The following is a 25,793-nucleotide window of genomic DNA, read 5'->3' on the forward strand; positions in this document are numbered from 1 at the left end:
GCATAATTGTCAAGTTTGACGGCAGCGACGTACGATGTAGATGTAGATGTAGACAAGCTGTCTGAGCTTATGTTTGTTGTTTAACTCTTGCCGACTCAAAATAAATCTTATCTTATCAAAATAAATCTTATCTTATCTTATCTTTAGCATGGGATTTCTTATTTTTTAGGTTCGTCCAACGGACATGAGCAATACTAGTAGTTTTTAACCTTCCATTTCGATTACGAACCATAAAGAGTACAAAACTTATAGGTGTGAACTTTTCACAGCTTTAATATCGTTAATTACTGATATGAAGAAACTATGGATCTCAAAAACAAATTGAAATCTTTATTAACAAAACAGGTAAATGGCATTATTCAATCCTTTATGTTGTAATTATTGGTATTGGTATTAGTGTGCATGTTAAAATAATCTATACCACATATCGCATCAAAAACATTTTCGGATGAAATGTATGCATACGATTTTACTTGAGAATATTAACAAATTGAAATGTAATTATCGTTTTCTGGCATTGAAATTTATCATTTTTAAAATAGAATTTATCAAATAATCAAGGTATATGACTTGACATCATTTCTACATGCTAAAGTACCCCACCAGCACAGCTTATACAAACTAAGATACTTTGGAGTTATTTCACATGCTTTCTTCTGGATATCTGACTTTCTTATAAATAGAACCCTGCTTTTGTCCTGGAGAGAACCATGCCAGACAAGGTAACTTTAACTTCCAGAGTCGCACAGGTCACTGTCTTGAGGCCCATCTTATTTCTGATCTATAGAAATGACTTTGCTGATTATTTAATTTATAAAACAGCGCTCTTAGACTTTTGGCAGATGATGGCATCATCTAAAAAAATATCAACATCCTCTCTGAGGCCAAAAACCTCAAGCTGGAAAATACCAGATAATGATTTTTTGAAAAGCAAAAATCTGAGTGTAAAAATATTGTACAGTACAGCCAAAGCGGAACAAACGTTTTTCGCGATCCGCGGCGGCAAGGCGAAACCAGTCGATGCCGCGTCAGTCGTTGAAGCCGCGTCAGTATGCCGCGGCAAGTCGCATTTCGCCGCGAAACTTGGCATCTGTCCGCCGAGACATGCCGCGGTCCGCGACATGATGCCGAGTCGATGCGATCATGAAATATTTTTTTTTTTAATTATTAGTTACATGTAGTTAACAAATTTTGAAAGAACAATTATAACAATAATTAAAATCATAATAAATTTATTGTGCGAGGATTGTATTAGCATATACATGTAAGCATAGTTAATGTGTCTGGCCAATTATTAGGTTTGTTTCCCGCGTATGTATTTCACACATAAACAAGGTCACGTAATTATGTTTTCGCACATACAAGTGGTCAAGGCTCAAGCATATGGTGGATTTATAAAATAATTGCATGTTGATTCCGCTATTATACCTTAGCTGAGAAAATTAGCAGTTTGAAGCCACATCAATAATCAAGACGGTGACGACGTATTTGTAGTTTTGTTAATTATCAGCTTATTACAACTATTGTTTGAATATGCGTATATAAACACGTTTTATTTTGTTCATATTATACAGTTAATATCGCTACTAATTACCCGATAATCCCGTATATTCCAGTTTTAAAGCAAATGCTGGTAAATATTTACGATACACAAACATTCTCGATATTTCCTTAAGTATCAAATACATTTGGGCATTTGTTACTATTTATAGAGATGATGAAATAACGTCTAATCGGGGCGTTTTTTTTCTCCACTGAACACGCGATTTACGCCTGACGTGATGTTCATGTATTTATACAACACAAAATACACCCAAACTTTCCAAACGACTTTCTACATGTCTGCATAATTTTCGCGCGCTTTTTATGAAACAAAGGATATTTTAGCACTGTTTATTTGACGCTAGAATTTGCCAAAGGACGCGTTAGCATTAAAATTCTGAAGTGTGTTTCGGATTACAAATATAATAATGATAATCGAACGAAACATAAACAGTTGCGCGTAATTAATTCTACGCTACACATACATATATGTACATGTAGGTGGATATCTTTTAACTCGATCCGCCGCGTACGTATGCGGCGGATTTACTCCGCGAAAGTACGCGAGGTTAATACAGACTCGGCGTCGTTGCGCGGATCGATGCCGAGTGCCATGGCGATACGCCGCGTGAACACACGATTCGGCCGCCGCGGACTAATAATCTGGCCGTGGCGTAGCCGCGGATTATGTTTGTGCCGCTTTGGCTGTACTGTAAAACATGTGCATATCACAGGATATCACAAGTGTGAAACAGAATATTCAAAATTATGATTTTAAATATTCTTTAAATGGTTGTAATTTGACCTTTAATTAACATAATTATGAAGTCGCCTATACACAATTGTAAAATATCTTATGCACATTTAAGAAGCCTACCATGTGAAGTTGGCTATATTCTATATATTGTGATCATTGAACAACTAGTTATTGATGTTGTTTTGTTTGTTTGTTTGTTTTATTTGTGCATACATGTCAAGCAATTTACAATTCAATGCAATCAAGGCAATAAGTAACGTATAGATTGCATTATTATCATATTCAGAAACATGCATTACATGAATGGTGCCATTTATCACAGATCCAAATAAGATTACGACATGATGTATACACAGGATAACCCGTAAAGCTTAGACATGTAAACATGAAAAAGCTTATTTCCAACGGGGTCCCTGGATTTAGTCGAACAGATCTTATACGTGACTATAAATATAAGGGCGACAAGGAGATGATGGTCCGAAGCCATGTCTGCTTCTCGCTTGACATGTACATCCTGAAGAGAGCGACGAAAACTCCTTGCGATGCACAAGTGGTCAATCTGGTTCTCCGTTGACAGGTCTGGTGACACCCAAGTTGCCTTGTGTACCCTTCTGTGGTGGAAAACACTTTCTCCGATGACCAGGTTACTTGTAGCGCACAGGTCGGCGAATCTCTCCCCGTTGTCGTTCATCTCGCCTAACCCTTGCTTTCCCATGATCTCCTCATATCCTTGGTTGTCACTGCCGATCTTGGCGTTGAAGTCAACCATTAGAATAATGATGTTTCTCTTTGGTCTGTCTTGTATGATGGTTGACAGTCTATTGTAGAAGTCGTCCTTTACATCCTATGTACTGTCGTTTATTGGGGCGTAGCACTGGATTATGTCCATGTTGATCCTCTTCTTCTTTGTAAGGAAAGAGGCCGTCATGATCCGAGGTCCGTGTGACTCCCACCCGATGAGCGCTCTCTGTGCCGACTTGGAAAGCATTAGGGCAACTCCCTGGGTGTGTGCTGCATCCTCCTGCTCATGCCCCGAGAACAACAGTAACTCACCGGAAGTCAGTCGCTTCTGCCCAGAGCCAGTCCATCTTGATTCACTGATCCCTAGGATGGTGAGGTTAAGCTTCCTCATCTCTGCGGCCACCTGTGCTGTCTTCCCGGTCTCATATATGTTTCGGACATTCCATGTACCGATGGTGGTAGTGGTCCTGGTGGAGATGATGGTCTTCGGCCTGATGGCTTCCAGTTAACACTGGCTATCACCGTCCGGCGTCATACGTCCTCCAGCTGGAGGTCCACCTTCTCCCAGGTCCGTGATGTCTGCTGTTATTCTGTTGGCGTTTCGGTAGCATTAACGTTTCAACAGGGTAGGGTAGCTAGCCCTACGCCCAACCCTCCTCATTTTTCAGCGCGGGCTTGGGACCGTCCTTGGCGGAGTTATTATTTTTATAAAATACAAAATTATTTTACGAGCAACATGAGCAAGAGTTTCGTTTTTCAATGAAGATGCTATTTTTTTTAGAACAAACTCATGCGCATAGTAACAAATATAAGCAACCACTCAGTAGGGCTGATGTTATGAGAACCATTCTACATGATACAGATTACCGTAGGGAGCTAAGTATAACCAGTATTTTGACAAACAATGCCGATTTAAATGCATTTTTGTTGTGAGTTCAAAGAATACACATTTAATTATAGATTAATATATAACACGTGCGTGTTTTTATATTTGTTCACTTCCAAAATGTACCGTATTCATTAAGAGGGCCAATACTACGGATTGACACGCTACTTGTAACAAACCAAACAATTTAATAATTATTATTTATATTACGATTTATACTACACCAACACTAACGCATGTCACTCTAAAGCTCTGGAATAAATCTGACAATTTCGTTTAGCATATGGTAAAAATTCTTTTAGATATGTTGCCCCTCGCTCTGGAACTCCCTATCAGAAGATTTTAGAAAATGTACAAATTTCGCAATTTAAAACTTTAATTGGGACATGGAATGCAAAAATCTGTATGTGCAAATGCTGTAGACTGAATGGGATTTCCACAGCAAGGGAGCATCACATCACTTAGTTTTAAGTTCATTTTCTACTAAAATGTTATACATGTATAGTGTTAGATTTGCTTAGCTTTGTGTGCTTTGGATGCTTAGCATGCTCTCTATGCTTTATTTATTTAAATGTTATATGCTGTTAGTATTTTTCTTAGCTTTGTATGCTTTGTGTGCTGTGCATGCTCTGTATGCTTTGTAGGCCCTATATGCTTTATATGCTTCGTGTGATCTGTATGCTTTGTATACTTTGTGTTCTTTGCATGTTTTTGTGTGCTTTATATACTCTATATGCATTGTTTGCTTGTATACTTTGTGTGCTTTGCATGTGTTTTTTGCTCTATATACTTTATATGCCTTGTTTGCTTGGTGTATTTTTGTGTACTGTGTATGCCTAGTATATTTTGTATGCCTGGCATGCTTTGTGTGCTTTGTTTGCGTTTAATGCTATGTATGCTATGTATAATTTGTGTGCCTTACGCTTTGTATACTCTGATTGCTTTGTACGCTCCGTACGCTTTGTATGCTCTGCATGCTATGTATGCTTTGTATGCTTGATATGTTTTGTATGCTCTGCATGCTGTGTCTAGTCGATATTTTATTCTTTCTCTTAAAAAATTATCTGACTTTTAATGCAGACAAATCTAAACTTTTTAGTACCATATCTGATGTTGTAATATCATGCTATATATTTATATGTATATCTGCCTTTTAATTGTAGAACAAATTGTTTCCAGTCTTTCAGCTTTTATACACTTGTTATTTCTTATTCATCATGTTTTATAGTCGGTTGTACCGCCCTGTATCTCTCACTTGTATATGCTGCAAGATGCTAGAGCACATCATTGTCAGCAACGTCATGGGACCCCTGGACAGTAACAACATCCTAACCGACTGCCAACATGGTTTCAGAAGGCGACGGAGCTGCGAAACACAACTCCTAACCTTGTCAGATGAACTACTGAAGTCCTTAGACACAGGTAAACAACACGACCTAGCCATCCTGGACTTCAGTAAGGCGTTCGACAAGGTCCCCCACAAGCGTCTGCTGACAAAGCTGCACCACTACGGTATACGCGGCCAGACATTGGAATGGATTAAAGCCTTCCTGACCGACAGAACGCAGCGAGTTGTTGTAGATGGTGCTACCTCAGACCCTGCCCCAGTAGTCAGCGGAGTGCCTCAGGGGAGTGTGCTTGGACCGATCCTCTTCCTGGTATTTATAAACGACCTCCCCCTTAGAGTTTCATCCAAGACAAGACTCTTTGCGGATGACTGCGTGGTCTACAGACAAATAGACTCAGATAGCGACTGCGACCATCTGCAGGAAGACCTCCATCGGTTGTGGCAATGGGAGAAACTCTGGGGAATGTCATTCCACCCAGAGAAGTGCAGCATCCTGCGAGTCCACAGAAAACGATCCCCATTACTGCACAACTACACCCTCAAAGGCCATATACTCGCCAGTGAAGAGACGTCAAAGTACCTCGGAGTGGAACTGACGAAAGACATGTCCTGGAAACCTCACATCCAGACCGTAACACGGAAAGGAAACAGCACGCTGGGATTCCTCCGCAGAAATCTAAGGATTGGCAACGAGAACGTAAAAAGTGCTGCCTACTTTTCACTCGTCCGTCCACACCTGGAATACTGCAGCACGGTCTGGAACCCATACCAGAAGGACCAGATTCACGATCTGGAGATGGTCCAGAGAAGGGCAGCCAGGTATGTGACGAACCGCTACCATAACACTAGCAGCGTCACATCCATGCTTGATCACCTGCAATGGGAAACCCTGGAGTCACGGAGGACAAAGGCCCAGCTGACGATGATCTACAAGATATCAAACAATCTCATAGACATCCCAGCAGCAAAATACCTCTCCCCAGGCTCAAGCAGAACCCGATCAAGCCATGACATCAAGTTCCTGCCTATCTCCACATCGACATCCTACTACAGGCATAGCTTTTTCCCCGGTATTATACCGACCTGGAACAGCCTACCAGCCGCTGTTGCAGAATCCCCTGACTTGGTATCCTTCAAGCAGGGACTAGCAAACTTAAGTTTCTAATCAAGTCGTCAGCGCCAGCTACAAAGTAAACCCCAATGACACCTCATGGCTGTGCCGGTTGAGGTTCAATCCTCTCCGCGGCCACCGTAGCCGGAGAGGCATGAGGTAGAGGGATGAAACGTAGCTGGGGACGCATCTGTACTGTCCTTCTGACTTTTAACTATCAAACTCTTCTCACTGTACTATTTTCCCATTCTTACTTTATCTCTTCACCACCCGTCGCATAATTGTCAAGTTTGACGGCAGCGACGTACGATGTAGATGTAGATGTAGACAAGCTGTCTGAGCTTATGTTTGTTGTTTAACTCTTGCCGACTCAAAATAAATCTTATCTTATCAAAATAAATCTTATCTTATCTTATCTTTAGCATGGGATTTCTTATTTTTTAGGTTCGTCCAACGGACATGAGCAATACTAGTAGTTTTTAACCTTCCATTTCGATTACGAACCATAAAGAGTACAAAACTTATAGGTCTAGGTGTGAACTTTTCACAGCTTTAATATCGTTAATTACTGATATGAAGAAACTATGGATCTCAAAAACAAATTGAAATCTTTATTAACAAAACAGGTAAATGGCATTATTCAATCCTTTATGTTGTAATTATTGGTATTGGTATTAGTGTGCATGTTAAAATAATCTATACCACATATCGCATCAAAAACATTTTCGGATGAAATGTATGCATACGATTTTACTTGAGAATATTAACAAATTGAAATGTAATTATCGTTTTCTGGCATTGAAATTTATCATTTTTAAAATAGAATTTATCAAATAATCAAGGTATATGACTTGACATCATTTCTACATGCCAAAGCATTCAAATAAAGTACCCCACCAGCACAGCTTATACAAACTAAGATACTTTGGAGTTATTTCACATGCTTTCTTCTGGATATCTGACTTTCTTATAAATAGAACCCTGCTTTTGTTCTGGAGAGAACCATGCCAGACAAGGTAACTTTAACTTCCAGAGTCGCACAGGTCACTGTCTTGAGGCCCATCTTATTTCTGATCTATAGAAATGACTTTGCTGATTATTTAATTTATAAAACAGCGCTCTTAGACTTTTGGCAGATGATGGCATCATCTAAAAAAATATCAACATCCTCTCTGAGGCCAAAAACCTCAAGCTGGAAAATACCAGATAATGATTTTTTGAAAAGCAAAAATCTGAGTGTAAAAATATTGTACAGTACAGCCAAAGCGGAACAAACGTATTTCGCGATCCGCGGCGGCAAGGCGAAACCAGTCGATGCCGCGTCAGTCGTTGAAGCCGCGTCAGTATGCCGCGGCAAGTCGCATTTCGCCGCGAAACTTGGCATCTGTCCGCCGAGACATGCCGCGGTCCGCGACATGATGCCGAGTCGATGCGATCATGAAATATTTTTTTTTTTAATTATTAGTTACATGTAGTTAACAAATTTTGAAAGAACAATTATAACAATAATTAAAATCATAATAAATTTATTGTGCGCGGATTGTATTAGCATATACATGTAAGCATAGTTAATGTGTCTGGCCAATTATTAGGTTTGTTTCCCGCGTATGTATTTCACACATAAACAAGGTCACGTAATTATGTTTTCGCACATACAAGTGGTCAAGGCTCAAGCATATGGTGGATTTATAAAATAATTGCATGTTGATTCCGCTATTATACCTTAGCTGAGAAAATTAGCAGTTTGAAGCCACATCAATAATCAAGACGGTGACGACGTATTTGTAGTTTTGTTAATTATCAGCTTATTACAACTATTGTTTGAATATGCGTATATAAACACGTTTTATTTTGTTCATATTATACAGTTAATATCGCTACTAATTACCCGATAATCCCGTATATTCCAGTTTTAAAGCAAATGCTGGTAAATATTTACGATACACAAACATTCTCGATATTTCCTTAAGTATCAAATACATTTGGGCATTTGTTACTATTTATAGAGATGATGAAATAACGTCTAATCGGGGCGTTTTTTTTCTCCACTGAACACGCGATTTACGCCTGACGTGATGTTCATGTATTTATACAACACAAAATACACCCAAACTTTCCAAACGACTTTCTACATGTCTGCATAATTTTCGCGCGCTTTTTATGAAACAAAGGATATTTTAGCACTGTTTATTTGACGCTAGAATTTGCCAAAGGACGCGTTAGCATTAAAATTCTGAAGTGTGTTTCGGATTACAAATATAATAATGATAATCGAACGAAACATAAACAGTTGCGCGTAATTAATTCTACGCTACACATACATATATGTACATGTAGGTGGATATCTTTTAACTCGATCCGCCGCGTACGTATGCGGCGGATTTACTCCGCGAAAGTACGCGAGGTTAATACAGACTTCGGCGTCGTTGCGCGGATCGATGCCGAGTGCCATGGCGATACGCCGCGTGAACGCACGATTCGGCCGCCGCGGACTAATAATCTGGCCGTGGCGTAGCCGCGGATTATGTTTGTGCCGCTTTGGCTGTACTGTAAAACATGTGCATATCACAGGATATCACAAGTGTGAAACAGAATATTCAAAATTATGATTTTAAATATTCTTTAAATGGTTGTAATTTGACCTTTAATTAACATAATTATGAAGTCGCCTATACACAATTGTAAAATATCTTATGCACATTTAAGAAGCCTACCATGTGAAGTTGGCTATATTCTATATATTGTGATCATTTAACAACTAGTTATTGATGTTGTTTTGTTTGTTTGTTTGTTTTATTTGTGCATACATGTCAAGCAATTTACAATTCAATGCAATCAAGGCAATAAGTAACGTATAGATTGCATTATTATCATATTCAGAAACATGCATTACATGAATGGTGCCATTTATCACAGATCCAAATAAGATTACGACATGATGTATACACAGGATAACCCGTAAAGCTTAGACATGTAAACATGAAAAAGCTTATTTCCAACGGGGTCCCTGGATTTAGTCGAACAGATCTTATACGTGACTATAAATATATTGTTTTTTCAGTTCTTAATATATAATCGACATGATCCTACACATGATTTCTTCTACGAATTAAGTGAATCTTTCAAAAGTTGACATGATAATACACTGACACGAATAAAAAACATAAAAATAATGAATTACATAAAAATAAAACAAATCTAAAAGTAAAAATACATGGAATTCTCGTCTACCTTCATATCATTTAATAGATGTGTCTTAACAAGTTTCTTAAAAGTAAATTTCGATTCGATGGACTTTATATTATCGGGTAATGCATTCCAATCCGTAATACCATTGTAGTAAAATGAAGAACTAGTAAAGCCATCAACTTGAGGTACATAAAAATTAAATCGGGATCTATTCCCATACTGATGGACATCTGTACATTTGACAAAATTGTCTTTCATATAGCTTGGACATTTATTGTAGAAAATCTTATGGATGTGTTTAAGCCGAAGTTGCTTGCATCTTTGTTCAACGTTCAATAAACCAAGTTCTTCAAAATGCGATACAACAAGTGATGTCCTACAATGGGAATTGTTAATAAAACGAACCATTTTATTTTGGACTATTTGTAACTTGTGCTTAAGCACAAGTTGATTGTTGTTGATTTTTGTTCTCCAGGATTCTCATATATCACTAATCGAAGAAAACATCAGTCATGAGTTGTTTGCTGATGAACCTGCTGTTTCCAAGTATAAGGTCTGTTGCATTACACAACTTTTTAGAAAAAAAAATCACTATCAAATATATATTTGAAGCTAGTGTATCTGCTCAACATTTCTGTATTAGAAACAATGGTTTCACACTTATACCTCAATATTTATTTGGGGTGTTTTTCAGCAGTTTTGGAACATGACCGATTCCCATGATATTGGGAATTTCTGCATCAATTTGCTTTAAATTGGTAAAATCACAAAGATTGATACATGTTTAATGTGTCGTAAAATCTTGTTATGCAAATATTGAAATTCTTTTATTTTATTTTTTAAATATTAACATAATCTAAAATGTAGGCAACTAACAGACTTGTTGTACGGGGGTTTATCTCAAGTAGCAAAGAAGTTGCAATGGAATGTAATATTTTGTGAAGGAAAATTCTCAAAGCATAAAACCGTGTCTGTGAACATTTTTAGCATGAAATGCTGCAGTCTAACCCACAAGAAGATCGTGAGACTATAGAGAATATTGACAAAGAATACTATGAGGACACAGACACCAGTCTGTTTGAACTGCAGGTACATAATCACATCTCGTTGGATTAGTAACTAATTTTGTCTCGAGCTGTGTCTAGCGTCTTGTGTAATACTTTTGTAATTCATGCTGTTTTTTTCTTAGTTATCACAAAGCTATAGGACAATGTTTTGCAGAGTTTTGAAAGTAGGGTGTATTTCAAGTAATGATGGAGATTTTATGCCGAATAAGATCCTTCCAAGGGAAAGACACGCATTTTGTTTTGTAAACCTTTTCCATGTATATTTTTTTATTTTAATATTTTTAGCTCATCTATTTTTTTTTTTTTAAATTATGAGCTATTGTCATCACCTTGGCGTCGGCGTTGGCGTCCGGTTAAGTTTTGCGTTTAGGTCCACTTTTCTCAGAAAGTATCAATGCTATTGCATTCAAACTTGGTACACTTACTTACTATCATGAGGGGACTAGGCAGGCAAAGTTAGATAATTCTGGCGTGCATTTTGACAGAATTATGTGCCCTTTTTATACTTAGAAAATTGAAAATTTTGGTTAAGTTTTGCGTTTAGGTCCACTTTTCTCAGTGAGTATCAATGCTATTGCATTCAAACTTGTTACACTTACTAACTATCATGAGGGGACTGGGCAGGCAAAGATAGATAACTCTGGCATGCATTTTGACAGAATTATGTGCCCTTTTCATACTTAGAAAATTGAAAATTTTGTTAAGTTTTGTGTTTAGGTCCATTTTATTCCTTAAGCATCAAAGCTATTGCTTTCATACTTGCAACACTTACTAACTTTCATAAGGGGACTGTGCAGGCAAAGTAATGTAACTCTGACTGGCATTTTGACAGAATTATGTGCCCTTTTTATACTTAGAAAATTGAAAATTTGATTAAGTTTTGTGCTTAGGTCCACTTTATTCCTACAGTATCAAAGCTATTGCTTTCATACTTGCAACACTTATTAACTATCATAAGGGGACCGTGCAGGCAAAGTTATGTAACTCTGACTGGCATTTGGACGGAATTATGGGCCCTTTATACTTAGAAAATTGAAAATTTGGTTAAGATTTATGTTTTGGTCCACTTTACCCCTAAAGTATCATAGATATTGCTTTCATACTTGGAACACTCAAAAACTATCATAAGGGTACAGTAAAAGGACAAGTTGCATAACTCTGGTTGTCATTGTTACGGAATTATGGCCCTTTTTTGACTTAGTAACTTTTAAGATATGGTTAAATTTTGTGTTTCGATCCACTTTACTTCTTAAGTATCAAGGCTATTGCTTTCAAACTTCAAATACTTTCATGCTATCATGAGGTTACTGTACCTGGCAAGTTGAATTTTACCTTGACCTTTGAATGACCTTGACTCTCAAGGTCAAATAATTAAATTTTGCTAAAATTGCCATAACTTCTTTATTTATGATTAGATTTGATTGATACTTTGACGAAACTACTCTTACCTGACATACCACAATAGACTCCACCCAAACCGTCCCCCGTGCCCTCCCCCCCCTCCCCCCCCACCTCCCCCCTCCCCCCCCTATTTTTAGTTTTTTGTTTTTTAAGATCATCTCACAAATGACCACCACACCCTCACACTATACCCCCACCCCACCCCACCCCCCTCCCCCAATTTTTTTTTTTTTTTTTTTTTAAGATCATCTCACAAATTACCACCACACCCTCACACTATACCCCACCCCCCCCCCCATTTTTTTTTGTAAACGGTTATGTTTGAAATACCGTCCAACCATCGCACCCAAAAAATCCCCCCCCCCCCCCATCGCCCTTCCCCCCACCCCCACCCCCCCCCACCCCCCCCCACCCCCCGCCCCCGATTTTTTTTTTTTTTTTTTTTTCGCTTTTTTGGAAGATAATGTAATAAATGTCCACAACCCCACACTATACACCCCTCTTCACTCCACCCCTCCCTCCTTTGTGATTGAAAATGAGAGTCCCTTCACCTTTAAAAAGAAAATAGATGAGCGGTCTGCACCCGCAAGGCGGTGCTCTTGTTTGTAATTTTATCATCTCACATGTTTATTTTTAGAAACTTCCAGAAGCCCTAAATTTAGAGCAAATAGATGATGATAGAAACCGACTTCAAAGACAACTGCAGGCAGTAGGTTGATTCTTTTACTTAGCCAATTTACAGGAATGTTATGAATAGTATATAGAAACACTTAAATTTAAGCATCCAGTTGCACATAAATCCTTTGTGTGTCTTGAAAAAGATACGAAGGTACAAATGATTCCTTTCTGTTCACAAATTTTACCTGTACAAGTGTGTTATCAATAAATGACAGGCTGAAAATATGTTTCATCCCAAGAGGGCGTAGGTAATAGCGCAGGTAATGGCGCGTAAGGCATGGGGACTGTTACTTCAATATTTGTGTTAATATGCTTTAAGGAAGTCACAATATTCATTGTGTTGCCTCAATGCCTATTCAGGGTGCAGGATCGCATGACTTTTTGAGGTTCAGAATTGAACATAAGTGGATCATTTTTTTCAAATAACTTTTTAAAATAATTTTTCTTAAGAATTTAAACCAGTGCAAAAATTACAGTTTTTATACTGCTAATGGCAATGTGAAATACATCAGCATTATTTTATTTACTAAGCCTGTGTTCTTGACCAAAAATTCTATATGTTGAGCATTCATGTTCACAGTTATGCTGCAGGATATGTGAAATTTTGACACCAATTTTAGACTTAGTCAGGGATTTATTCTTTAACTTCTTATAATAGCAAACAATTTCTTTTATGCACTGAAGGTTTTTGCAAATGTATTTCTATAACTTTAGATGTTTGCAAAAATATAGTTCTTAATGGTGTGTTTACACTCTGTCCAGCCCGTGTGTAAACCCCTGTGAACCCTGCTGATCCTGCGCCCTGTATTTGTCTGAGGCGGTCTCCGGCTGGGATTCTGATGGTTGCTAATGGCTTTCCATAAAATTAAATACTAAAGTGTCATAGCTTATATTCTTTTAATTGATTTGTATGCCCCCGGTAGGGTGGCATATAGAATTTGAACTGTCCATCCATCTGAAAACTTTAACATTGGCCATAACTTTTGCAATATTGAAGATAGCAACTTGATATTTGGCATGCAAGTGTATCTCAAAGAGCTGCACATTTTGAGTGGTGAAAGGCCAAGGTCATCCTTCAATGTCAAAGGTAAAAAAAACAAATCTAAGGGAAGTAACAAGCTTTAAAGGGAGATAATTTATATTGATTATTTGGCAGGTACAGATCATTTTTACAAGGGAAGTAATATTTTTTAAAGGGATATAATAAAAAAATAGAAAAAATAAATCAAAGCGGCGCAGTAGGGGGCATTGTGTTTCTGACAAAGACATCTCTTGTATTTCCCTATTATGTTATTGCACTTCATTCGTTATGCTCCCCGAAAATTTTCGGGGGGCATACAGTTGCCAGTTTGAAGTTCCTTACTTCCTTCCTTCCTTCCGTCACACTTTTGTTACAGTTTCTCATAGCACCTTCAATATTTTTTTCCGATCTCTTACATATTTGGCATGTAGGTACCTTGCATGGACCTCTACCTCTTGATGAGGTTTTAGGTCACTGGGGTCAAGGTCACCAAGGCTAATAATAGATTTTTATGTCCCCCACCACTATAGTGGGGGACATATTGTTTTTGCCCTGTCTGTTGGTTTGTTTGTGTGTTTGTTTGCGCCAACTTTAACATTTGCAATAACTTTTGAAATATTGAAGATAGCAACTTGATATTTGGCATGCATGTGTATCTCATGGAGCTGCACATTTTGAGTGGTGAAAGGTCAAGGTCATCCTTCAAGGTCAAAGGTCAAATATATACATTTAAAGCGGCACAACAGGGAACAAAGTGTTTCTGACAAACACATATCTTGTTTAAGGTGGTTATTAACACATAGATTGACAAAGCGCTTCATCGGGGAGCATCCATCAGTTTCACTGATATTCTTGTTTTTATTAATTTTTTATTTATATTTTCCATAATCATAATAATTGTAATTTGTTAATGAAAACGATAAAACTCAAAATTGGTTTGGTTAATAATGTGGACAAATAGACAGAATTTTTTTAAAGTCATTTATAAGTTTATTAACTATGTTGATTGATCCTTGAGTTTAAGACATTTCTGTTTTCCTAGATATACATTTGGAAGGACAAAATAAGAACAACTTTCATTCCATGCTACATGGTTTGATACATTGTCATGGCTACTCTATGATGAGAAGCAAGCATGCTTTAAATCTCCCATGTGTACTTATACATTTATATAAAATCTGGATTTTGTGTTTACTATTAAAAATAAGACTTTTGTCACAGTGATCAATTGGTAGCCCTCTGCCTCTTTAATACTAAGGCCCTATTAATTATTAAGTTATCTTAAGTTATGATTTCCCCTAAAAGCTCTCCTGACACCAGGCCATTCTCTTTCTCTGGAAACATTTGACTATTAATGTTATGTTTTTTACATTAATTTATAAGCTTAGAATTTTTTTTGTTTCTTGCAGGTTTCAAAGAAAGTTTCTGAGCTGGTTTTGGAGAACCACCCTGCATATGCAGCCGAATTACAGAGAGTCATGGAGCTCCAGAAGACATTACAGCTGGCCACTATCATCTGCAAAGATGGCAGAGGGTAGGTGTGCTCAGACAACTTTTTTTCTTCGTTAAGCTCAGCTTGTTATGATTTAAAAATATTAATTGTCACTTGCAATTCCAGAAGGGCTTTCGGACTCATTTGCCGATATTTTGCTTTTAAGAAACAATGTTCATTATGAATAATTATTTTTCAGAATCTCAAACAATATACATCATAATTTAAACACAAAAATATGTTGTTTGGTTATACAAAAAGCTTGTTTATTTGAAGGAAAACATTTAAAGCAACACTTAAACTTTGAATTGTATTACTATATATATTTAGACATGAAAATAAAATTACAGTTAATAAAAATGGAATACGAGTTTGTAATGAACTGCATGCTGTTTTGTTATGTAAGCTTTTTTGTATATAGGAGGCTGTATCTAGGCAACTACCAGGCTAGGCAAATACTTAATATGAATCAGAATGTATATGTTGTGTTCTAGCCATCTTTCTGAGACTAGGCAGATACTTTACATAATTTGTATGCCATATTTGTAGGCAACTTTCTGAAGCGAGACACAAATTCACTTTAGCAAGTCTCCGCCTGTTGTCCAATGTGAGGAAACGACAGCAGCTAAGGGAACTTCTCAAGTTTATCAAAACCATCAAGACACTGGTACGACACATCTACATGTCTATCAGTTCATCAGTGCAGACATATTATTGCTGACTGCATACATTTTTGGCTATTGAATCACAATACGTCTCATTTTCACACAAAAATGAAAGTATAATAATTATTCATGAATTGGATAAAATATGTGAAATTTTCTGGAGTTTTTTTGCAATCATTTTATAACAGCTCATAATTTTACTGTAATTTAATTTAATGATAATTATAAATTGATCCGAAATTTTGTGTATGTAATTGTTACATCTGAACCTTAATGGCTCATCTTTAGCTTGTAAATAAATACATTGTGCTAACATTGTTTTGTGTTGTATAAAACTATACAACTATACAAACTGTATAAAAAGCACTCCATATTATTACAAGACAAAATTTAAAATGAAGCAATTTTATACCTAGATTCAACATAGTATAGCCAATATTTGTGACCATTCAAGTCTGTTTTGTGCATTATGGATGTTACGAATTCTTAATTTTCCTGTTATTTAGAGGGTAATTTACATGTATCACATCTTTGCAGCAAAGAACTGACCTGAGATTACGTGAAATGATGGTGGTATGTACATTTAATTTATGAAAGAAACGCAAAAAATTTCATTATAGAGAGTTCCAAAACCTCTGCCTGGTTAACTTTTTTAACAGTTTTGTTCGTTTAAAAAAAAAACATTTAACTAAATATTTGATAAAAATATCTTGATGTTTTGCTCACTTGAACACAACATCCATAAGATGAGCTGGGATATTGCAGTTCTTTGTATGACTCTTGAAAGTAGTGGCTTCTCAAAACGAGACAAGTTTGAAGACAATGGAGAAGCTCTCTTTTCAAAACGAGACAAGTTTGAAGACAATGGAGAAGCTCTCTTTTCAAAACGAGACAAGTTTGAAGACAATGGAGAAGCTCTCTTTTCAAAACGAGACAAGTTTGAAGACAATGGAGAAGCTCTCTTTTCAAAACGAGACAAGTTTGAAGACAATGGAGAAGCTCTTTTCAAAACGAGACAAGTTTGAAGACAATTGAGAAGCCACTACTTATAATCATTATACAAGTTTGTCAGAGTGTGAGTCCAAATGGTATCTTAGCTAAGTAGAAAAATGGGATCAAAAACTAGGTCTTCTAGTCCAGAAGAAGAAAAGCCTTGTGAAAACTCTAGAAGTCCAATAGTTTGCCCAGACAACATAGACTGTGTTTAAGAATTGTCTTAATTGAGTTTATAAATGGTTCTGCTCCGTTTAAAAAATTGATGGCATGGGTCAGGGTTGTTTTTCCCATACACTCATACACCTTAAGAACTGTATGATTATTGTAGAGAGCACATATTTTGCCCAATCAGCATGAAACTTTGTCACATCATACCTTGGCCAAGTTTGATATTGGTTTGTGCAGCAAGGGGGTGGCAAACTTTTCTTAAATGGCTACGTTATTGTCACAATCTGGCTGAAATTGAAACTTGCTCAGAACAAAATGTTCTTTTGATACCCTGACAGAGTAAACAAATGATTCCGTTTCATTGAAAAAAGAAAGACTGCAGGGCAGTCTCCGTGATATGATCATATTGCAGCCCGTGATATTGCAACAATTATAGCCTGGGAACTATGAAGTAAAATTTCATATTATGAGCAAATATGTTATTCCTTTCTTAGACACTCAGTTCCTCTTGTTTGACACTGTGTAACAAATAAAGTATGTATGATGGGTCAAAGAAAAAGTACTGTTTTGTTCTTCAATATTTCTCTAAGAATAGATCAGTCATACCCCATTACGTAGAACCTCTGACCTGCAGAGTTCTGGTTTAGTTCATAAAAATGGCATTCTGCTAACAATTCTCTTGAGCGTGAATTGAAGATTGTGAATATGTCTGTAGGAGGAAGATTTCTGTGGCGCTATCCAGCTTTGTTTGGAGTGCCAGAAAGCCGCAGCAATGTTGAAGCACTACGCTTGTATCAGGTACCGATTTATCTTAAATAAAATACCACTTATACTTGGGTTATACATGCTTATATATAAACCCATATTTTACAAGCTACAGAATTTGAAATTTCCAATTGTACCTGAAGGTACTTCTGCTCAAAAAGGTAAGAAAGGGTATGATTAAAAAAAAGATGCTCTTCAACTACAACAGATAAGTGTCTTTTTTATATGAAAAGTCTGAAAATTAATTTCCTATTTATTTAAGCCCATATGTAATTGAGATAGAGTCTGTTTCCTTAGTAGGGTACGATAAACATGATTCAGTTGTTTCAAACTAAAATTAAGCAGTTTGACTAACCACTTTTCCTTTCAGTGAATTGAGTTCAAAACTTCAAGACACACTTGAGTCTATAGAAGAGCAGCTGGATTATGCCTTGTCAAAAACCTGTGTTCGTTTTGATGCCAAACATTACCAAAAGATACAACAGGCATATGACCTGCTTGGGAAAAGACAGGCAAGCATCTATTGTTCGTACATTATTGACATTTATTTGTCATTATTTGATCTTTGATCAAGCTTTGCCGTAAAAGATATTATGATATGCACGAAAATATTCACAATCAGAAACTTCACCAGGTATTAGTTCACTATTAGTGTAACCCAAGAGTTAGTTTAACCCCAGGTTGGCATGTGTGTCCATCTGTCTGTCCAAATTTGGATCCTGCAACAATTCAAAAGTACCTGTGCTTAGTTAATGAACCTTGGTATGTTGATTTAAGCCCACATGAGGAACCTCAATCAGGGGACAAAAATTTCACTCGTCCGCAAGTATTGACGAGTGAAATCTTGAATGGACAAGTGAATTTCCCTAAAGCTCTCGTCCTTCAGGATGATTTTAAAAAAGCTGATGTTAAAATATGTATTTTCTGACCAGTAAGACTCTTTTTCATTAAAGAAAATCATTTTCTTAAGCATATCTAATCCGAAAGTAGAACGCGAATGAACCGGAAATTGTTATTGCAAATTTCAAACAGCAGTTGGCATTGTTATGGGATACTGTGTCCCAAGTAAATATTGGCCTTTTTTTGGGGTGTAAACTTTGCGCGTCCATGTTGACAGGGAACCATCCGACTGCATTCACTGTAAGTATTGATTTTTAAAGAATTATTTAACCGTGAAGTACGGTTTTAGCTGGTGATCAGCTGGCATGAATAACTGAGTAAGCAGCATTTAAGCAGTGATATTAGGAACTTTATTAGTCATATCAGTCCTTTGCAATCTTTATATAACACACATTTAAAGGACGAGTGCATGTGTTTGCAGGACAAGTGAAAATTTTAATGCACTCGTCCTGCAGGAATAGTGCAGTTTAGAATTATTTTTGTCCCCTTCTCAATTATCCTAGAACCTCAGGTATCATTTCCAGAATAATCCTAGAACCCTGGTTTCAATTTCAGAACCTCAATAATCCTAGAATCCTGGTTTCAATTTCAGATGGCGCTCGACCAGTTGCACCTTCACTTCACGAGCGCCATCCACAACACAGCATTCCAGGTGGTACTAGGATACGTGGAGCTCTATGCTCCGCCAGGTGGAGCAACCAACTTCAACAAGCTGCAGTTTGCTGACCTTTGCAAGGTGGGATATTGTGGAACCAGAAAGCAATTATTAATTGACCACTGATAGGATTACATTTTCAATTAAAGATTTTGAGAACAAAGTATGGATCTTGTCACACAACTTCATACATCGTTCTGGGCAAACTGTGCAGAATAGACCTCCTTTAAACGAAAATTTTCATAAATGCTGAAAAAGTGGTGCCTTATTAGCCAGTGTGGACTGCAGAGGCTAATCTGTGATGACACTTTATGCACATGCGTCAAGCCAAGTTTCGCCAGATGGAGGTTTTTAAATACACTTTATCCAGTTCTTACTGGGGATTACATTTGGGGAATAGGCGAGCTAGCTCAGTTGACTGGGTAGCTGGCCTACAAATCCATGTAGTCTATGTCTAACTGTTTGTACACTGTAATGCGTGTTTTGCCATGAAAAGGCAGATTTGTGTAATAAGGATTTTCTCTCCAAATGATGTAGCTGAAGTTTGACTTAAGTGTATTTTTGTATACCATAGTTGAAAGAGTGCTGTATTAAGCTACGTGTTTGGATTTGAAATCAAATGAGCCTTGTTCTGAGAAAACTGGGCTTAGTGCATGTACGTTAAGTGTCCTCCCAGATTAGCCTGTGCTCTGTGCAGTCTGCACAGGCTAATCAGGGAGGACACTTTCCGCATAAACTTGGTTTTCGGTAATGAGGGGCTTCCTTAAAACTAAAAATACCATAAAAGCGAAAAGTGTCCTCCCTGATTAGCGGACTGCACAGGCTAATCTGGGATACTTTACGCACATGCATTATGCCCTTTTTTCTCAAAACACGACACAAATGGTTTTATTTCAGCATGTGACCATAGAAAGTTTTACTCCGTGTCTCATCGGTGTGTGCAAGGCCTTATGGGGGATTATGAAGAGTTATCACTGCACAACCCGCTGGCATGAAACACATCTTGACACTGCTAATACAGGTAAACAGGGCTTTGAAACTAATCAGGCATTTTCTATATGTTAACAGAGTCAACAAGTGTCGTGTAATTACGGCGAGATACAGCAGTTTATTCTATTGGGTTTTTGTTTGTTTTCCACTTTTTGCAGTTTTATGAAAGTATTAATTCAGCTGAATTTGAGTGAAAGAAATGTTATTACCGGTATAGCAAATTTGTCATAATCTTAAGAATAAATGTATGCCCATGGTCTGTTGTTATTTTAAACTTCATAGAATGGAGAATTTATTCTTTATGTGATCAACTGTAGCTTAAGTTATTGAAAAGGATGTAAATGAAACTGCTTGTATATATTTTTTAATGCATTTCTCTGTACATTTAAATCATAGAAGAAGATCAAAATTGAAATGGATTAAATAAATTGTGAGGAAAATTTTGAAAAAATTACACCAGAGCTCCAGATAAGGTTTTGTGAAATTCTTAACGTTACTACCAGGTTTTCAAAAAGAATTCTTAACTCTGAAATTTTATTCTTAACGTTACTACTAAGTTTTGGAAAATAATTCTTAACTTTTCTAAATGACATAAAAATAAATAATAATGGTTATTTTTATGCAAAAAATCAAAATAAACATACTAGCAACTTTATTTATACGAGTTCAACAGTGTCTATTCAGTATTATACAATTTTATTTTTCAAATACCTTCATATGCCCAAACTGTGCTTAGATTGCATGCCTTCGATAAATTTTTACATATTACACAATTAAAACGGGTTTCCCCTTCAATATTTTCAAGCGATTAGCCACGGGAATTGTCCCTTCCACTTGTTCAATGTTTTTTTGTTTAAGTTTGGACCCTTCGGGTCGCGTTTATTTTTAGCTTTTCCGACTGTGTCGGCAACTGAACATACAGCATCGTATACGATCTTTTCTATAATGTCTTTCTTAACATTCAACTTTGGCTCACTTTGCGTACAATATGTTAAAAGCGTGTTTTTGCACGCTTTGCAGTTTTTTAGGATGCTCTCTGGGCGCCGCCTTTGTTTTTTGACAGAAAGACTGTACATGCCGCTTTTATTGGAAAAAAAGCGCTTTGTTAAACAAACCCGATAACCATTCTATATAAGCACTGAAAAGATCTTTAATACTGTGAAAAGAACTTAATAACAGTTGATTCGAACAGATGTAAAAATAATATTCGTAACTTGATTTTGTAATTCTTAATGGTACGACAAGATTTTAAAATAAATTCGTAACGGACTTGATAAATAAATAATTTGTAATTACGAAAATACGACCCTTATCTGGAGCTCTGTACACAGAATTATACCCCTTAAAACAGTATTTGAATCATGTGCTTTTTTCCCATACATATCCAGACCAAGCCTCTGACAACCCAGACTCCATGAGTGTGGCCTACATCAAGCAGAAGCTTGAACATGGACTGGTGCGAATCTGGCAGGACGTGCAGCAGAAAGTGCGCACATACATTCTAGGCATTAATCTCTCCGCCTTCAAACTTGAGGAGTTCATTCACTTTCTTGACATTGTTAACAGGTATTGGTATACATGGATTGGTCTTGAAGTGTTTGTTATATATTTTAATAATATTTATTACTTGTCCATATGTTAATTATGTATAAACATACATACATACGTTATTAAATGTTTATTTAAGTAAAGAAGTATATTCTTGAATACTCAAAACACGCACACAAGTCTTTGATTTGTGTCAATTGAATCAACTGATACCGTATGACTCTATGTTTTTGTGTCCGAAAACTTAGATATGAAAAATATTCACAAAATACAGGTGTCCAAATACTTAGAGTCCACAATTGAAGTGTCCGAAAATAGCTTTAATTGTATCAACGACAACTGGTAATAGCACGCGCTTGTAAAATACCATGTCGTTTAGTATAAATTACAGTTATATATGTGTGCACTGCATTTTAAATAATTATAAATGCTTAATTTATTTGACAGAAAGTTACTTAAAGATTGTACTTTGACCAACGAGTTTAAAGATAAGCATGTGATGTACCGATACTCGCTTGTATGAACCTGTAATTAACGCAATAAAAAAAGCAAACACTGAATTCTATGTTTGTGCATTTCCGATAGTTGTTGTCTAACACCTTCCATTGTTCGTAAAACTTGCAATAGGGTGCATCACACTTTGAAGCGTTTAGTATTTGTCACAGTTATTTTACTGAGAAGGGGTAGTACCATTGCGGTAGATAATTGAAATGTTAATTGGCACTACCCCTGGTAATTGTCATATCGCTTATGCTATCGGGCGAAACCATTGTTTATATGGGTTTACAAGGTTATTTACCCAATTACTCAAATGTTATGGTCCGTTGCCTTCAGGCATGCACCTGCCATGTTTTATGATGTAAATCTGGTTGTAAAACCCCATGATCCAAGTGTAATTAGATATCGAAAACAGCACCGAAATTTGGTAAAATAGCGCTGTAAAATATACTGTCCGAAAACTTAGAGACATTAATTATTGACTAAAACTTGTGTGTCCGAAAATTAAGAGTCATGAAAAATAATTATTTTTGCTAAAAAAAGGAGTGTCCGAATACATAGAGTAATTACGGTATTTATTGTAATTTATCTGCAAAAAATCCTTGAAATGATGTGCGTGTGCATTTCTTGGGTAAATTTTGGACAATTGAAAATACATGAAACTGAAATATATGTACATAATCGGTGTTCTCTTGAAATTCTGTAATGTTGACCAGTTTCAATGGCTAATTTATGACTTGAACATTGGAATCTAGACACTGACTTTTGAACATGAAATTGCACACAATAAACGAATATGTTTATGGATTTAACATACATTTGAAGTGTTTGTAGGTATCACATCTTGATGAAAGATCCAAGCCAGTTCTGTGTTTTACAATCAATCAATCTTTGTTTAAATGACATAAGAAATACATCTACATGCTGGAATTCCATATTTCCTATCTCTTGACTTATCCAAACAAAACCAAATCCATAACGGTACAAAATATTTGTTACAGATGTCACCCAATTAGTTCTTCCGATTTTGTTGTGCCACTTAAGCATTATGTAACAATATCTAGGATATCGAAACTCTGTCATACAAATCAATGTACACCAATGTTTAAGGCATTTTACATGATGTTATATAGAAAAAGGTAATTACCATATTCTCCTAGTACTATGCCATCATTTACAGATTTATTTACACCAAGCAAATACTTAATTTGTACTTTTTCAAGAATGTCTGAGAATTCTTTTCCATATATCTCGGAACCATATGTGAGTTTTAGTTTGAATCATTTGAATCAAACAATTAAGAATATTCCCTATATGAACAATATCCAAATTTTCTTTGGTAGGATTTAACAGCAAAAATAGATATTAGGACCTGAGCTGCAAGTTTTTTCTTTAGCTTTTCGCCATGATAGTTTAGGCCTAAAAAGAAGATCCATATATTTATATACAGATATGATATTTACCTGATTGTTTTTATAGACCCAACTTTCATATGATTGTAGTGGACCTCCGTTTCTAGAAACAATAATTTTCATCTTTTGTTGATTAATTGTCATTCCAGTATGTTCACAAAATTCCAATATAGAGTTCAATTGTGATTGTAGCTTGGTAGCAGTATCAGCGCAGCTGTCTCTTCAATTGAAGTTTCAGTTTACAAAGCTTACACTTTTGCATTGAACCAATGTAACCAATTTGCTGCCATTTAATGAGAAAAGAAGCTCCTTTTTGTTGTTAATAATTTTACCATTGAGCAATGAACTGTGTCTTATTCACAAATCCAATGTTGTTTATATAACCTGTCCTTTCAAAACATGAAATTCTTTATCTTTGTCCTGTTCAATGTTGTCACCTTTTAACACCAGAATCTTGTAACCAAATCTGTTTTCCTAACTATTCTTAGTACAGATATAATGAATACGGTACATTTTTTTACCTCAACTCAGAATATGAGATTTTATTTTCCATTCGAGCAGAGCACAGAGAATGTAAGTCACCACACAAACAGTCTCAAATCACAGCTAAAATAATATTCACAAACTCTTGCACCAATTCAGGATTAAGACTGACTCAAAACTTAAAACATCTGTGAACACCAAGCATATGTGTCAACCTTATCTCAAAATTGAGTCGGAATATTGAACGAAGTATATTCATGATACAACTCCCAAGGGAATTAGCAGAAAATGAAAAGCATTTAATTTTTTTGTAATAAATTATTATATTTGTATGAATGCAAAATTTGATTTTTTCATTAAGTTAATCTTTGTTTAAGAATCTTTTTTGAAATATTAGCTTTGGGTTGCATCAGAAATTTTGGCTTAAAGAGCATTAATTCAAACCTAGGATGCTGATTTCTTTTATATATAAAATTGCTCTCATTTTTCAGGATGATCGACATTGGCGAGTATTTCTGTGACAGCAAGTCGGAGGGCCTGCAGGATTCATTGAAGCAGCAGAGTCTCAACTATTTCAAAAACCACCACAGGTATGGCATGACAGTATAGTATACTTTGGAGTTTGAATGTTTTTATGCCCCCGGTAGGGTGGCATATAGCAGTTGAACTGTCTGTCAGTGTGTTAGTCAGTCTGTCCGTCCGTCCGAAAACTTTGGAAGTAACAAGCTTTAAAAGGAGATAATTTCTATTTTATATCATTTGGCAGGTACAGATCATATTCACAAGGGAAGTAATATTTTTTTTAAAGGATATAATCTGAAACAAATTTTAAGGTCAATGTCATCCTTCACGGTCAAAAGTCAAAAAATACAATCCAAGGGAAGTAATTAGCTATAAAAGGGAGATAATTTCTAAACCTGCCAAATGATCAATTGAAATTTTATTTCAAAGCAGCGCAATAGGGGGCATTGTGTTTCTGACAAACACATCTCTTGTTTATTTTAATGCTGTTAAAGATATTCAATTTTGGTCTGGTCTTGCGGTATGCGGGTGGGAATTGAACCTAGGCTGTAAAGATGAGTATAAAAAACTAGCTAGTTGAAGGGATAATTGAACCTTGGTTGTCAAACTGAGTATTAAACCTAGGCTGCCAATGAGATAGTTGTACATACATTGTCAAATTAATAATTGAATATTGACTGTACAGGTTAGAATAAAACCTAGATTGTAGAGGTGAGAACTGAACGTAGGTTGTCAACTTAATAATTTAACGTAGGTTGTCCAGGTGAGAATTGAACCTTGGTTTTTAAATTGAGAATGGAACCTAGGTTGTCGAGGTGAGAATAGAACATAGGTTGTCTAGGTGAGAATTGAACCTAGGTTGTCAAGGTAAGAATGGAACCTAGGTTGTCCAGGTGAGAGTGGAACCTAGGTTGCCCAGGTGAGAATGGAACCTAGGTTGTCCAGGTAAAAAAGGAAC

General features: G+C 36.3%; 1 protein-coding gene across 6 annotated transcripts in view; it reads left to right on the plus strand.

Moving 5' to 3' along the window:
• Positions 1–218: 218 nt before the first annotated feature.
• The window catches only part of LOC127881940 (syndetin-like), a 64,779-nt gene continuing 39,204 nt past the window's right edge, over positions 219–25,793 (plus strand). For 2 of the 6 annotated variants that reach the window (XM_052430223.1, XM_052430242.1), the window contains exons 1-13: positions 6,916–7,011; positions 10,050–10,127; positions 10,562–10,663; positions 12,680–12,751; positions 15,151–15,275; positions 15,783–15,900; positions 16,436–16,471; positions 17,778–17,860; positions 18,198–18,339; positions 19,320–19,463; positions 20,280–20,403; positions 21,761–21,938; positions 24,805–24,903. In XM_052430223.1, the coding sequence (XP_052286183.1) occupies positions 6,970–7,011; positions 10,050–10,127; positions 10,562–10,663; positions 12,680–12,751; positions 15,151–15,275; positions 15,783–15,900; positions 16,436–16,471; positions 17,778–17,860; positions 18,198–18,339; positions 19,320–19,463; positions 20,280–20,403; positions 21,761–21,938; positions 24,805–24,903 (1,343 nt within the window). In that variant the 5' untranslated portion in view covers positions 6,916–6,969. Of the gene's footprint in view, positions 346–683; positions 723–6,915; positions 7,012–10,049; positions 10,128–10,561; positions 10,664–12,679; positions 12,752–15,150; positions 15,276–15,782; positions 15,901–16,435; positions 16,472–17,777; positions 17,861–18,197; positions 18,340–19,319; positions 19,464–20,279; positions 20,404–21,760; positions 21,939–24,804; positions 24,904–25,793 lie in introns of those variants that run through there. The other 4 variants (XM_052430209.1, XM_052430201.1, XM_052430216.1 and 1 more) reach the window with 4 other exon arrangements.

This window comes from Dreissena polymorpha, chromosome 1 (assembly GCF_020536995.1).
Source record: "Dreissena polymorpha isolate Duluth1 chromosome 1, UMN_Dpol_1.0, whole genome shotgun sequence".
NCBI classification, from domain to species: Eukaryota; Metazoa; Mollusca; class Bivalvia; order Myida; family Dreissenidae; genus Dreissena; species Dreissena polymorpha.